This window comes from Aedes albopictus, chromosome 2 (genome assembly GCF_035046485.1).
Source record: "Aedes albopictus strain Foshan chromosome 2, AalbF5, whole genome shotgun sequence".
NCBI lineage: Eukaryota > Metazoa > Arthropoda > Insecta > Diptera > Culicidae > Aedes > Aedes albopictus.
Genome location: NC_085137.1, coordinates 377102576 through 377117728, shown reverse-complemented (window position 1 = coordinate 377117728; position 15153 = coordinate 377102576). Strand labels below are relative to the sequence as shown.

Genomic DNA, 15153 nt, shown 5'->3' with positions numbered 1-15153 from the left:
ACAATGCTTGAAATACTATTTAAAAAATCAGCTTTATACAGCATTCCATTCACCAGATATATTAATATATGGTAATTACCAATCCAGTCAAAATCGGAATTTGGTGCGAACATCAGGATCCCGATGAGAAAAATCGAAGTTCGCTCGCACCAAATTCCGGGTTTCAACTGGATTGATAATATGTTAGTGAAGCTTCAGAACGGAACTCAGGATAATCGAGTGCGAATTTTGTAGTTTTGAGAATCATACTCACAATTTTTCTGTAAAAGTAATTTCGTGTCCACGTGGTAATATTCAACTAATTAAAAAACGCTTTTTTAGCCATTAATTTTGTGGCCAAACCAAAAATGGAAATATGTATTCTGATTTTGAATTTTTAAGTATTTATATTCCTTAAAATTGTTCTTGAAAGCTATTTTTAAAGGGTTATTATCATGCAATAAAACAAAGAGGATGTAACGATGAATACAAGTTACACGCAAATTTGTGGATATATTATAGTTCCGAGATTTACACGTCTAATAATTGCTTCGAAAATGTATTCTAATGGACCTGATTATTTTCAATCCACAAAACAAGGGTTGTCGCGATGATTGTTAAGTACTTAAGTTCAAACTGAAAATACAAGTTCTATTTTCCCGCGACGCAGTATATCATTATACTAGGAAATTGAGGTCGGATCGGTATTTCCTTAAAAAGAGCAACCTGAAAGCCACTGAAACTGGCACCTCCTAGGCACCCCCTAGGAAAAAATCGTAGATACGCCAATGCCGCTCCTCTCTGCTCGCATCAGCCGTACTCCGCTCTTCGATCAGGAGATCATATTTCTTCTTGGCTAGAGCCAGCAATTTGCTGATCTTCAGCAGGTCCTGTTTCAGGTCCTTGCTGATGGTTGTCCGCCCAATCGTGTAGCCAATCAGCTTGTCCAGCTGTTAGGCAACTATCAACATCTTTGGTAGACCTCTCCTGATGCGGTTCAGCACCCGCGAGAAGTCCATGCCAATCATCTGCGCTTCCTTGGCTGGTGCTGCACCTCGTGCTCCTCTTGTTGAACCTTCTGTCACCTGCTTGCTGATGGGTACACCAGCCCCTTGTATTGGCGATCTCGCCAGTAGTCCTCGCACGAACGGGTTCAACGTCGTTCCCTCTGCTTCTCCACTCTGAATCACACGGTTTATGGATTTAGTAGTCATTTTTGTTCGGCCCCTCTTAGCAGGGTCGTGCAATTTCGAAAGGAAAACATGACGTACGACGACTGTAGCAAATCGTTTCCCATGCGAACGGACTGCTGTGATGCTTCATCTCTTACCCAGCAACACACTCGTTCGTTGCTGCTACAGAAACAAGTGTGTATGAAACATGGGATGATACACTTGGATTTTCGTTTCATTTATGAGTCATTGAAATACTTCAACATGCTAAAACACTATTTAAACCACATTTTTAAATAGTGGTGCACGCCAATAGAATGATGTTTTATGAAAGAGGATAAAATATTCGACCACTTAAATCCAATTAACTGGCGCCAGTTACCATTGAGAGACTAGCGCGCACCAGTGAGACACTAATGCTCTGACGGGTGAAGCACAAGCAATGCGACCGGGTGGGAGACTACCGAGTGCTACGATGAGTGGAAAAGTTTTTTTTAACGACCGAGTCATTAGAAAAATGTATGAAACACTTGAAATGACTCATTCAAATGTTGCAGGAAAGTGTATCATTGAAACGAAAGTGTACGCCCCTGCCTCTTAGAGCCACCATCCCTCACTGCCAATGAAGTAATCGAGTGATCCTGGTGGTTATCTATGCCAGCAGGAAGGCCACCCGAGAGTTGGTAGGGGCCTTATGGGTACTGTGCTCAGAGTCGGATCAGCGCTATTCAAGAGTGTTAATCTGAACCTACTTCCACCCAACCTCAGCTGACTACAGGTCAGGAACGTACTTTAAGGCTACGCCACGGTTTTATGGGACGGAAAAGGGTGCCGCCATTAGACCATCCACCGCAGTGCACCGTTTCAAGACAGTATCACCCGACCTTACTAAGAGGATAGAATGCCGTCACTATCACCTCACTTGTAAATAATAAATACTACACCGTCTTCAACCAGAGGTTGTACAGATTGAACAAGCACTAGCACTAGTCAACGGACAGTACACATAACACCCAGTGGCCCAGTGGAGAATTTTCTGTTTGACGAAAAGTTTTCCCCGGCTGGAGCGGGAATTGAACCCACACTCCGAGGCTTACGAAATGCCCAGATGACTGATGCCTTTAGCCGCACGGCCACGAAACCCACTTGTAAGTGCTCTCTAAAGCACAAAATCTGAAAAACACTTTACAGGGTTGTTGTCCGCCATTCTTGCAACATGTCCTGCCCACCGTAACCAACCAGCTTTAGCCACTTTCAGGAAGGTGGGGTCCCCGTAGATTGCAGCAAGCTCGTGGTTCATCCTTCACTGCCACACACCGTTCTCCTGCATGCCGCCGAAGATCGTCCTTTGCACGCGTAGCTCGAAAACTACGAATGCTTGCAGGTCCTCCTCAAACATGGTCCATGTATCGTGCCCGTAGAAAACCACCGCTCTTATTAGAGTTTTGTACATGGTACATTTGATGCGGGGGGCGAATCTTTTCTGACCGCTGTTTCTTCTGGAGCCCGTAGTAGGCACGACTACCACTGATGATGCGCCTTCGTATTTCACGGCTCACCCTGTTGTCAGCCGTTAGCAAGGAACCGAGGTAGATGAATTCTCTACCACCTCCCCGTCTGCCATGCTTCGTGGCCGAGCGGTCGTTTAGGTGTCTCGAAAGCCTCGGAATGTGGGTTCGATTCCCGCTCCAGTCGGGGAAAACTTGTCGTCCAACGGAAAATTCTCCACTGGGTGTTATATGTGTTCTCCGTTGTGTTGTGTTTTAGTCCTGGGCACCCACGGTGGTAAAGAGGGGCGAATTGAAAGATTTCCATCCTGGGTGATTGCCAGCCATCGCCTTGACCTGTGGCCAGGTCAAATTTCTGTCGATTTGCTTTATTTCGTTGTTGAGGCTGCGCTGCCATGTTGCTCTGGGTCTGCTGGGTTCCAGTCTAACGCTTGTTTGCAGATTTCGTTTCCGCCCCTGCGTAGAGTGCGGCCGACCCACCTCCACTTTCGCTCCCGAGCTATCGGCTTTTGATAACATCGACGATAGAGCTCTACGTTGGAGATGCAATTGTGAGGCCACCATGCACGAAGTATAAACCGCAGGCATCTATTAATGAAGACCTGCAGCCGTTGTGTGTTCTCCACTGATACACACCAGGTTTCACTGGCGTATAGCTGCACAGATTTCACGTTCAAGTAAAAAATTCGGATTTTGGTGCTTCGACTGATCTGGTTGTTTTTCCATACAATTCTTAAACTCGCAAAAGGTGCCTTTGCCTTCTTGATCCGTGCACCTATGTCAATCTTGGTGGTCATCGGCCGCCATTTGGCTACCAAGATATTGGAAGCTTTCAACATTCTCCACTGATTGCCCAACTACCGTAAAGCTGGAAGGGTTGACCGTGTTTACATCCAACGATTTGGTCTTGTTGCCGTTGATAGTAAGACCTGCCGCTGAAGAGCGATTGGCAAAATCATCGAGCTTACTGGAAATTGCTGGAGCGATCCCTGGAGAAATTCCTAAGAAAATTCCTGGAGGAATCCCTGGAAAACTTCCTGGAGGAATCCCAGGAGAAATTTCTGAAGGATCTCTTGAGAAAATTTCCTTGAGGAGTTTTAAAGGAATGCCTGGATAAATATTTGGGGGACTCCCGTGGAATCCTCGAGGAATTTCTGGAGATATTTCCGAGGAACTCCTGCAGGACTTTTCGAAAAGTTCTTGAAGTAATTCTTGAGGAATTCCTGAAGGAATTCCAGCATAGCTCCTGAAGCAATTTTCGAGAAACTGCTGGGAAACTCCTGAAGAATTTCAGTGGAAGTCTTGAGGCATTCTCTAGGAACTCGTAGATGTTCTCGGAGAACATCACGATGAATTTCTGAGGGACTCCTGGAGGAATTTCCGAGGAACGCCTAGAGGAATTCTTGGGTAATTTTCGACACTTCCAAATACCATAAAGGTCATTTGTATGTCAGTGGATGCACAAGTAACACAAAGAAATACTCAAAATATTATAAGAAACAGCAGAGATAATCGTGGAAGAATTACACCGATGAAGTAAAGAGATACAAGAGTAGAGCTTATAGCGCTTGATGGTCTTAATTCTAGAATAGTTTGGATGACCTAGATCACCAAGTAAATGTTGCTAAGTTATTAGAATTGCACTCTGAGATTCTAAGAGTAGCGTAGATTATATTCCGCGAGAATTCGCCACAACAAAAATATCTCAAGATTTACAGATATTGCGACCCATACTTCAAAATACATTGGGTCCATGTGTATGCCAGTGGACACCCAAATAGCAACAAATAAAGATACTCGTAATACAATGAGGTGCAACAGACACAATCGTGAAAGAATTATGCGGATAGAGTGCAGAAAAACAAGAGTAGAGCCTGTAGACCTGGAACATCCTAATTCCAGAATATTTTGGAAAGCCTGAAATATCCCATGAATGTACCAAAAGCATTACAGATGTGCACTGAGGTTCCATCAGCAGTATAGACTACATTCGACAAATTTTTTTACAGCTAAAGCATGATACAGTATGTATATATCGTAACCCAAACTTCCAAGTGTATTGGAGGCCATTTGTATTTCATGGAATGCAACTATCAAGTTGCTCATAGCATTTTGAGGTCTAATTTACATCAACGTGATTAAATTTCTTGAACAGAGTGAACACAAACAATGGTGGATGTTTTAGATCTTAAGAAAATGAATTTCAGAGTGATTTGGATGACCTAGATGACCCAATTCATGTACCATGAATTTTCTAGGGGTGCTTTAAGGCTTTTTGAGTACCGTAGACTCTGTTCTGTGATCATTCATCGTGTATAAAATGTGGTTGAAAATATTGGATTTGTGTCACAAACTTCGGAGTACTTTGAAGGCCTTAGAATAGCTCTGGGATCAAAACTTCAACGGACTATGATGGGTAGTAATACATTGCATGTCTCGGATGTGTAAAAACTATTGATGATTATCAAAACGATAAAATTTGAACAAAAACTTGCAGAACTTATAAAAAATACAAAAAAGCCACGTATTTTCGGCTCCCCGCAAAAGGGGTGAGGGTGCAAAGAGGGGAGGTACTATGCATTTCTTAGTACAACTATTCTGCCCCTCTTCGCATGTCAGTCCCATGTTGTTTTTCGAAGCGTCTACCATTTGTATTACAACTCCAATATTTTTCAAAGAAATGTATTCACTTCATGCATATCCTTTTCGTGGCATATTTCGCTGTGAAATAAGACAGGAAAAATATCTAATTTGTTTCGAATGACTTCGAGAGTGACAAAAATATGGTTTGCATTAGAAACGAAATGGGACTGACATGCCAAGAGGGGCAGTATTCCCTTTGACTATGAAAAAAAATGCCGGGGTAAAATGTTTTAAAACAAAGAAGATATTGCATTTCTACCAAAAGTAGATCGTCCCGGGTGTTTACGGGTTAAACCTCGCTCGAATGTGGGTTTTGTCACTTATTCTCCATTGCTTCTAGCCCTCCTCCCCATTATTCGAAACAACTCCCAAAGTTCAATAATAGTTAACGAACCATTTGCATCTTGCTTTTAAAAATTTGGGTGTATTTCAATTCCAATTGATTTTTTTTTCGTAGGGTACATTTTACCTTACTGGTTCCAAACACATGTTCTCAACATCGTATTCCCCTAGCAAGCTAAATTGAACCGAAATCAGTAGTTCAGTGAACGATCCCCACCACAGCTGCTCAACATATTTAGATGCGGTGTAGCATCGTCGGTTGAAGTTATGAAGGGAGGATGTGTAAAAATTATTAGACAGCATGGCAATATTTCATGCTGTCAACTCAGAACATTGTCGGCAATGCAAACAGCATGTAGATGTCTTGTTTGCATTGACCTTCGCCGGTGAATAGTGTAGCCCCCTTTAATGATCATTGGTTGCCTTATTCTTGGCAAATCGTCCCCACTGGAATGGAGACAGCTTCTCAGCTCAAGTATGTATTCCGTTCCAAAAAAGATGCTGGATTGACCTGAAATCGAGCCCGTCACCTTCTGCATCAGAAGGTATCAAAATACCTGGTCATGGTCATGCTGAATTCCAAGGCCTTTACAGGGTTGTATATAGTCATAATCAATGTGTTCAGCACATAACATGCCAAGAAATTACAGTGAGCGTAGAATGTGTGAATAGCGTGAATGTAATTATGTAATTCAGAACCAATATGTTATTCAAATTTCAAACAATTCCAAAGCTTCCAAAAGTTAGCAGTGTGAAAGCGTTGTGCCTTCATTTTGGTTTGCTAAGTCAAAAATTTAGAGATTGCACCCAGGTCTCTTCCGCAATTCTTTATCGCAAATTGTTATGCTGAAAATTTCTCAAAATTGTTTTTCAAAGTCCAGTATTCCAACACACCATGTTTAAATGGGATTGTCACATTATCATTCAATTATAAATAGATTTATAATTCCCCTTTTCCTCCCTCTCCAGTGCTGAAGGCTTCCTTCGATGCGTTCGATAAGGACAAGACGGGCAGCATTCCCACCGACGTCGTCGGCACCATCCTGGAACTGCTCGGCCACACATTGTCAGAGGAAGAGCTGGAGGATGTGATCGACGAGTACGACGAGGACGAATCCGGCCAGCTGGAGTTCAACGAGTTTGTGCAACTGGCGTCGAACTACGTGGAACCAGAGGAGGACTACGACGCGTTACGGAAGGAACTCCGAGAGGTGTTCATGATGTACGATAAGGAAGGTTAGTGAACGGACGACGGTTGGGATTCGGTGAAAATGCTGATAGAAAACAACTGTAATCAATGATGGTTAAGTGGTGCATTGCTTTGAGATGGTGCCAAGTTGAGTTGGCAATACCAATTGTCTATAAAAAGAAACGGAATCTCGTTAGAACTGAATATTCTCGTATACAATGTGTCGTTACGAGCATCTGTTTATTTTGAGACAATTTGAAATCATTCACGTGGTCTTTTCTATCTTCCAGCCAAGGGCTTCATTCCAGTAGACTCATTCAAACAGATCCTCCGGGAGTTGGACGGTGCGGTGCCCGAGGAAGAACTGGACGATATTGTAGATGAAATTGATGCTGACGGTTCAGGAACGGTAGACTTTGAAGGTACTGCAATTCACCTCAATTCAAATTGGCCAGTCCTAACGAACTTTTTCCTTCTTCTTCCAGAATTCATGGAGGTTATGACAGGTGAATAAACCCCTATATCCATTGTAGTTCTGTTATCGCACATTGCTAAAAATTCTAATGGCCGCTGCACGAAGCTTCCCGCGAAAAGCTTGTCTGCTGTCACCGTCGCTCTCCAAAAATAACCCATTTCGTTGGCGATTTCGATCCGACACGAAATTGTCGATGATGAGTTTTGTGGTAGATAGCAACAACCAGGCACACTGAACGGTACAAAAGCACACTTAAACAAAACTGTTGTTCCTAAACCAGCAAATGAGAAACCTGGGCAAACAACCCTTTAACAGCTGTTGTTCGACGTTCTTGTGAGCCGTGTCCTTGTGACTGTTGTATGTTACCACATTGCTTTCGGTGTGGCCTAGAGCGCTATTTGGACACTCATTCCCACTCATCATCCATCAGCAACATCCGCACCGGTTATCACAAATGCATTTAACTCACATTCTCCACGCTTCATCCATTTCCATATCTCAACTTTGAGAAGTACTCTTGATCACAGGTATACAGTAGCTTAGCATTGCTTATTAGCTAGCTTCGAGTAGTTAGGTTTGGTTTGTGTTGCTTAAGCGTAGGATATTTGTGTTTTGTGTTTTAGCTGATTTCTGATGCCTTTTACCTTTTATGCTTTCTTTTTTTGACAACTATACGAATCACCCCTCATCATCCTCATCGATTTCTGACTAGGCATTATGTAGCCATGTGATGTGATTTGTCCTTGCGTCGAAGATTGCCGTCCCAGTGGTTGTGCTTTCGTCCAACGTGTGCTGCGTCCTGCGTCCTGCTATGCGTTGTATTTATGGTTCGTCCGATTTTATTTAGTCCTTTGTTAAGTTTTTGTTAACGAGTGGTGCGAAATCCAGATTGTTGAAAAATATTTGGTTATCTACAACAGTGAAACAAAAGTGATCAACAAAATATTCCAAACACAGATACTCTCCAAAACTGAGATTCTCTTCAGCATCTCTACTGATTTTCTCTTCAGAAACTCTACAGAGTTTCTCTCCAAAATCTCTACAGAGATTCTCTCTAAAATATCAGAATACTCTCTACTTTAATTCTTTTCAGAATATCTACTGAGATTTTCTCAGGATTCCATATCAATATTCTCTTTCCTGAACTTCTACTGAGATTCTCTCCATTAGTTCTACTGAGATTCTCTCCAGAATCTCTACTGAGATTCTCTCCAGAATCTCTACTGAGATTCTCTCCAGAATCTCTTCTGAGATTCTCTCCAGTATCTCTACTAAGATTCTCTCCAGTATCTCTATTGAGATTCTCTCCAGTATCTCTACTGAGATCCTCTCCAGTATCTCTACTGAGATTCTCTCCAGTATCTCTTCTGAGATTCTCTCCAGAATCTCTTCTGAGATTCTCTCCAGAATCTCTTCTGAGATTCTCTCCAGAATCTCTTCTGAGATTCTCTCCAGAATCTCTTCTGAGATTCTCTCCAGAATCTCTTCTGAGATTCTCTCCAGAATCTCTTCTGAGATTCTCTCCAGAATCTCTTCTGAGATTCTCTCCAGAATCTCTACTGAGATTCTCTCCAGAATCTCTACTGAGATTCTCTCCAGAATCTCTACTGAGATTCTCTCCAGAATCTCTACTGAGATTCTCTCCAGAATCTCTAATGAGATTCTCTCCAGAATCTCTACTGAGATTCTCTCCAGAATCTCTACTGAGATTCTCTCCAGAATCTCTACTGAGATTCTCTCCAGAATCTCTACTGAGATTCTTTCCAGAATCTCTACTGAGATTCTTTCCAGAATCTCTACTGAGATTCTTTCCAGAATCTCTACTGAGACTCTTTCAAGAATTTCTACTGAAATTCTCTCCAGCATCTCCACTGAGATTCTCTCCAGAATCTATACTGAGATTCTCTCCAGAATCTCTACTGAGATTCTCTCCAGAATCTCTACTGAGATTCTCTCCAGAATCTCTACTGAAATTCTCTCCAGAATCTCTACTGAGATTCTCTCCAGAATCTCTACTGAGATTCTCTCCAGAATCTCTACTGAGATTCTCTCCAGAATCTCTACTGAGATTCTCTCCAGAATCTCTACTGAGATTCTCTCCAGAATCTCTACTGAGATTCTCTCCAGAATCTCTACTGAGATTCTCTCCAGAATCTCTACTGAGATTCTCTCCAGAATCTCTACTGAGATTCTCTCCAGAATCTCTACTGAGATTCTCTCCAGAATCTCTACTGAGATTCTCTCCAGAATCTCTACTGAGATTCTCTCCAGAATCTCTACTGAGATTTTCTCCAGAATCCCTACTGAGATTTTCTCCAGAATCTCTACTGAGATAACATTTAGGGTATCTACAGAGAGATTCTGGAGAGAATCTCAGTAGAGATTCTGGAGAGTCTCAGTAGAGATTCTGGAGAGAATCTCAGTAGAGATTCTGGAGAGACTCTCAGTAGAGATTCTGGAGAGAATCTCAGTAGAGGTTCTGGAGAGAATCTCAGTAGAGATTCAGGAGAGAATCTCAGTAGAGAGTCTGAAGAGAATCTCAGTAGAGATTCTGAAGAGAATCTCAGTTGAGATTCTGGAGAGAATCTCAGTAGAGATTCTGGAGAGAATCTCAGTAGAGATTCTGGAGAGAATCTCAGTAGAGATTCTGGAGAGAATCTCAGTAGAGATTCTGGAGAGAATCTCAGTAGAGATTCTGGAGAGAATCTCAGTAGAGATTCTGGAGAGAATCTCAGTAGAGATTCTGGAGAGAATCTCAGTAGAGATTCTGGAGAGAATCTCAGTAGAGATTCTGGAGAGAATCTCAGTAGAGATTCTGGAGAGAATCTCAGTAGATTCTGGAGAGGATCTCAGTAGAGATTCTAGAGAGAATCTCAGTAGAGATTCTGGAGAGAATCTCAGTAGAGATTCTGGAGAGAATCTCAGTAGAGATTCTGGAGAGAATCTCAGTAGAGATTCTGGAGAGAATCTCAGTAGAGATTCTGGAGAGAATCTCAGTAGAGATTCTGGAGAGAATCTCAGTAGAGATTCTGGAGAGAATCTCAGTAGAGATTCTGGAGAGAATCTCAGTAGAGATTCTGGAGAGAATCTCAGTAGAGATTCTGGAGAGAATCTCAGTAGAGATTCTGGAGAGAATCTCAGTAGAGATTCTGGAGAGAATCTCAGTAGAGATTCTGGAGAGAATCTCAGTAGAGATTCTGGAGAGAATCTCAGTAGAGATTCTGGAGAGAATCTCAGTAGAGATTCTGAAGAGAATCTCAGTAGAGATTCTGGAGAGAATCTCAGTAGAGATTCTGGAGAGAATCTCAGTAGAGATTCTGGAGAGAATCTCAGTAGAGATTCTGGAGAGAATCTCAGTAGAGATTCTGGAGAGAATCTCAGTAGAGATTCTGGAGAGAATCTCAGTAGAGATTCTGGAGAGAATCTCAGTAGAGATTCTGGAGAGAATCTCAGTAGAGATTCTGGAGAGAATCTCAGTAGAGATTCTGGAGAGAATCTCAGTAGAGATTCTGGAGAGAATCTCAGTAGAGATTCTGGAGAGAATCTCAGTAGAGATTCTGGAGAGAATCTCAGTAGAGATTCTGGAGAGAATCTCAGTAGAGATTCTGGAGAGAATCTCAGTAGAGATTCTGGAGAGAATCTCAGTAGAGATTCTGGAGAGAATCTCAGTAGAGATTCTGGAGAGAATCTCAGTAGAGATTCTGGAGAGAATCTCAGTAGAGATTCTGGAGAGAATCTCAGTAGAGACTCTGAAGAGAATCTCAGTAGAGACTCTGAAGAGAATCTCAGTAGAGATTCTGGAGAGAATCTCAGTAGAGATTCTAGAGAGAATCTCAGAAGAGATTCTGGAGAGAATCTCAGTAGAGATTCTGGAGAGAATCTCAGTAGAGATTCTGGAGAGAATCTCAGTAGAGATTCTGGAGAGAATCTCAGTAGAGATTCTGGAGAGAATCTCAGTAGAGATTCTGCAGAGAATCTCAGTAGAGATTCTGCAGAGAATCTCAGTAGAGATTCTGCAGAGAATCTCAGTAGATTCTGGAGAGAATCTCAGAAGAGATTCTGCAGAGAATCTCAGTAGAGATTCTGGAGAGAATCTCAATAGAGATTCTGGAGAGAATCTCAGTAAAGATTCTGGAGAGAATCTCAGTAGAGGTTTTGGAGAGAATCTCATTAGAGATTCTTGAGAGAATCTCATTAGAGATTCTTGAGAGAATCACAGTAGAGATTCTGGAGAGATTCTCAGTAGAGAATCTGGAGAGAATCTCAGTAGAGATTCAGGAGAGAATCTCAGTAGAGATTCTGGAGAGAACCTCAGTAGAGATTCTGGAGAGATTCTGGAGAGATTCTGGAGAGATTCTGGAGAGAATCTCATTAGATATTATGGAGAGAATCTCAGTAGAGATTCTGGAGAGAATCTCTGTTGAGATTCTGGAGAGAATCTCTGTAGAGATTCTGGAGAGAATCTCTGTTGAGATTCTGGAGAGAATCTCTTTTGAGATTCTGGAGAGAATACCAGTAGAGATTCTGGAGAGAATCTCAGTAGAGATTCTGGAGAGAATCTCTGTAGAGATTCTGGAGAGAATCTCTACTGAGATTCTCTCCAGAATCTCTACTGAGATTCTCTCCAGAATCTCTACTGAGATTCTCTCCAGAATCTCTACTGAGATTCTCTCCAGAATCTCTACTGAGATTCTCTCCAGAACCTCTACTGAGATTCTCTCCAGAATCTCTACTGAGATTTTCTCCAGAATTTCTTCTGAAACTCTCTCCGGAATCTCTCCTGAGATTCTCTTCAGAATCTCTACAGAGATTCTCTACAGATTCTCTACAGAGATTCTCTCCAGAATCTCTACAGAGATTCTCGCCAGAATCTCTACTGAGATTCTCTCCACAATCTCTAATGAGATTCTCTCCCGAATCTCTTTAGAATTTCTACGAAGATTCTCTCCAGAATCTCTACTGAGAATCTCTTCTGAGTTTCTCCCCAGAATCTCTACTGAGATTCTCTCCAGAATCTCTACTGAGATTCTCTCCAGAATCTCTACTGAGATTCTCTCCAGAATCTCCACTGAGATTCTCTCCAGAATCTCCACTGAGATTCTCTCCAGAATCTCCAATGAGATTCTCTCCAGAATCTCCACTGAGATTCTCTCCAGAATCTCCACTGAGATTCTCTCCAGAATCTCCACTGAGATTCACTCCATAATCTCCACTGAGATTCTCTCCAGAATCTCCACTGAGATTCTCTCCCGAATCTCTTTAGAATCTCTACTGAGATTCTCTCCAGAATCTCTACTGAGAATCTCTACTGAGATTTTCTCCAGAATATCCACTGAGATTCTCTCCAGAATCCCCACTGAGATTCTCTCCAGAATCTCCACCGAGATTCACTCCAGAATCTCCACTGAGATTTTCTCCAGAATCTCCACCGAGATTCTCTCCAGAATCTCCACCGAGATTCTCTCCAGAATCTCCACCGAAATTTTTTCCAGAATCTCCACCGAGATTCTCTCCAGAATCTCCACCGAGATTCTCTCCAGAATCTCCATCGAGATTCTCTCCAGAATCTCCACCGAGATTCTCTCCAGAATCTCCACCGAGATTCTCTCCAGAATCTCCACCGAGATTCTCTCCAGAATCTCCACCGAGATTCTCTCCAGAATCTCCACCGAGATTCTCTCCAGAATCTCCACCGAGATTCTCTCCAGAATCTCCACCGAGATTCTCTCCAGAATCTCCACCGAGATTCTCTCCAGAATCTCCACCGAGATTCTCTCCAGAATCTCCACCGAGATTCTCTCCAGAATCTCCACCGAGATTCTCTCCAGAATCTCCACCGAGATCCTCTCCAGAATCTCCACCGAGATTTTTTCCAGAATCTCCACCAAGATTCTCCCCAGATTCTCCACCGAGATTCTCCCCAGATTCTCCACTGAGATTCTCTCCAGAGTCTTTACTGAGATTCTCTTCAGAATCTCCCCGGAGATTCTCTTCAGGTTCTACACTGGATTTCTCTTCGGAATCTCCCCTGAGATTCTCTACAGAATGTCTATTGTCTACTGAGATCTTCTTAAAAATCTTTACTGAGATACTCTCCAGAATGTTCACTTAGATTGTCTTCAGAATCTTCAGTGAGATTCTCAAAAAATCTTCACTGAGATTATTTACAGAATCTCTAATGAGATTCTCTCCATAATCTCCTCAGAAATTTTCCCCATATCTCCACTAGTTTCTCTCCACAATCTCCACTGAGATAATCTTCGGAATCTCCACCAAGATGCTCTCTGAATCTACACTGAGATTCTCTCCAGAATCTCCACCGGATTTCTCTTCGGAAATCCACTGACATTCTCCAGAATGTCCACTGAGATTCTCCAGAATGTCCACTGAGATTTTCCAGAATGTCCACTGAGATTCTCTTGAGAATCTACTTTGAGATTATCTTCACAATCTTTTCTGAAATTTTCTTTAGTATCTCCCCTGAGATTCTTTTCAGAATGTCCACTGACATTTTCTGCAAAATCTTTGTTCAGATACTCTGCAGAATGTCCACTGAGATTCACTTCAGAATCTCCACTGAGATTCTCTCCAGAGTCTCCACCGAGATTCTCTCCAGAATCTCCACCGAAATTCGCTCCAGAATCTCCACTGAGATTCTCTCCAAAAGCTCCATCGAGATTCTCTCCAGAATCTCCACTGAGATTCTCTCCAGAGTATTTACTGTGATTCTCTTCAGAATCTCCCCGGAGATTCTCTTCAGGTTCTACACTGAATTTCTCTTCGGAATCTCCACTGAGATTCTCTTCAGAATGTCTACTGAGATTTTCTTAAAAATCTTTACTGAGATACTCTCCAGAATGTTTACTTAGATTGTCTTCAGAATCTTCAGTGAGATTCTCAAAAAATCTTCACAGAACCTCTAATGAGACTCTCTCCACAATCTCCTCAGAAATTTTCCCCATATCTCCACTGAGATTATCTTCGGAATCTCCACCAAGATTCTCTCTGAATCTACACTGAGATTCTCTCCAGAATCTCCACCAGATTTCTCTTCGGAAATCCACTGAGATTCTCCAGAATGTTCACTGAGATTCTCCAGAATGTCCACTGAGATTATCTTGAGAATCTTCTTTATCTTCACAATCTTCACTGAGATTTTCTTCAGTATCTCCTCTGAGATTCTTTTCAGAATGTTTACTGATATTTTCTGCAAAATCTTTGCTCACATACTCTGTAGAATGTCCACTGAGATTTACTTCAGAATCTCTTCTATAAATTCTCTTTGGAATCTCCACTGAGATTTTTTTCCGAATTTTCACTGAGATTTTCTTCAAAATGTTCACTGAGAATCTTTTTAGAATCTTCCCTGAGATTCTTTTTGGAATCTCCACAGGATTTCTCTTCGGAATCTCTACTGAAATTTTCTTCAGAATGTCCACTGACATTTTCTTCAAAATCTTTACTGAGATGCTCTCCAGAATGTCCACTGAGATTCACTTCAGAATCTCCTTCTATTCAAAGTCTACACTGAGATTTCTCAATTTTCACTTACACTCTCTTCACAATCTTTACTGAGATTCCCTCCAGGATTCTAACAACTTTCCTTCAGTTATTTTGCTAAGGTTTTCTCTGAAATCTCTTCTCGAAATTAAATTTCCTTACAATTTGAAAATTGTCTCGTCCGAAATACACACCCTATTAGAGTTTTAAAAGTTCAATGCTGTTCTCGGCCGTATCTACAAAACATCTGGATTTCGTTTACTCCTCTAGTCCCATATCCTTGTAATAAGCCATTTTAAGAAAGAATAGGAAGAAGTTTATTAGTATATTCATTTGTTCCAAACT

The 15153-nt window shown here is 41.9% G+C and overlaps 1 protein-coding gene across 6 annotated transcripts in view; it reads left to right on the top strand.

The window, feature by feature from the left end:
• The window catches only part of LOC109422787 (troponin C, isoallergen Bla g 6.0101), a 57124-nt gene that overhangs the window by 24381 nt on the left and 17590 nt on the right, over positions 1 to 15153 (top strand). For 3 of the 6 annotated variants that reach the window (XM_029878807.2, XM_029878808.2, XM_062853013.1), the window contains exons 3-5: positions 6614 to 6880; positions 7124 to 7255; positions 7319 to 7339. In XM_029878807.2, the coding sequence (XP_029734667.1) occupies positions 6614 to 6880; positions 7124 to 7255; positions 7319 to 7339 (420 nt within the window). Of the gene's footprint in view, positions 1 to 6613; positions 6881 to 7123; positions 7256 to 7318; positions 7547 to 8020; positions 8136 to 15153 lie in introns of all 6 variants that reach the window. The other 3 variants (XM_062853014.1, XM_062853012.1, XM_029878809.2) reach the window with 3 other exon arrangements.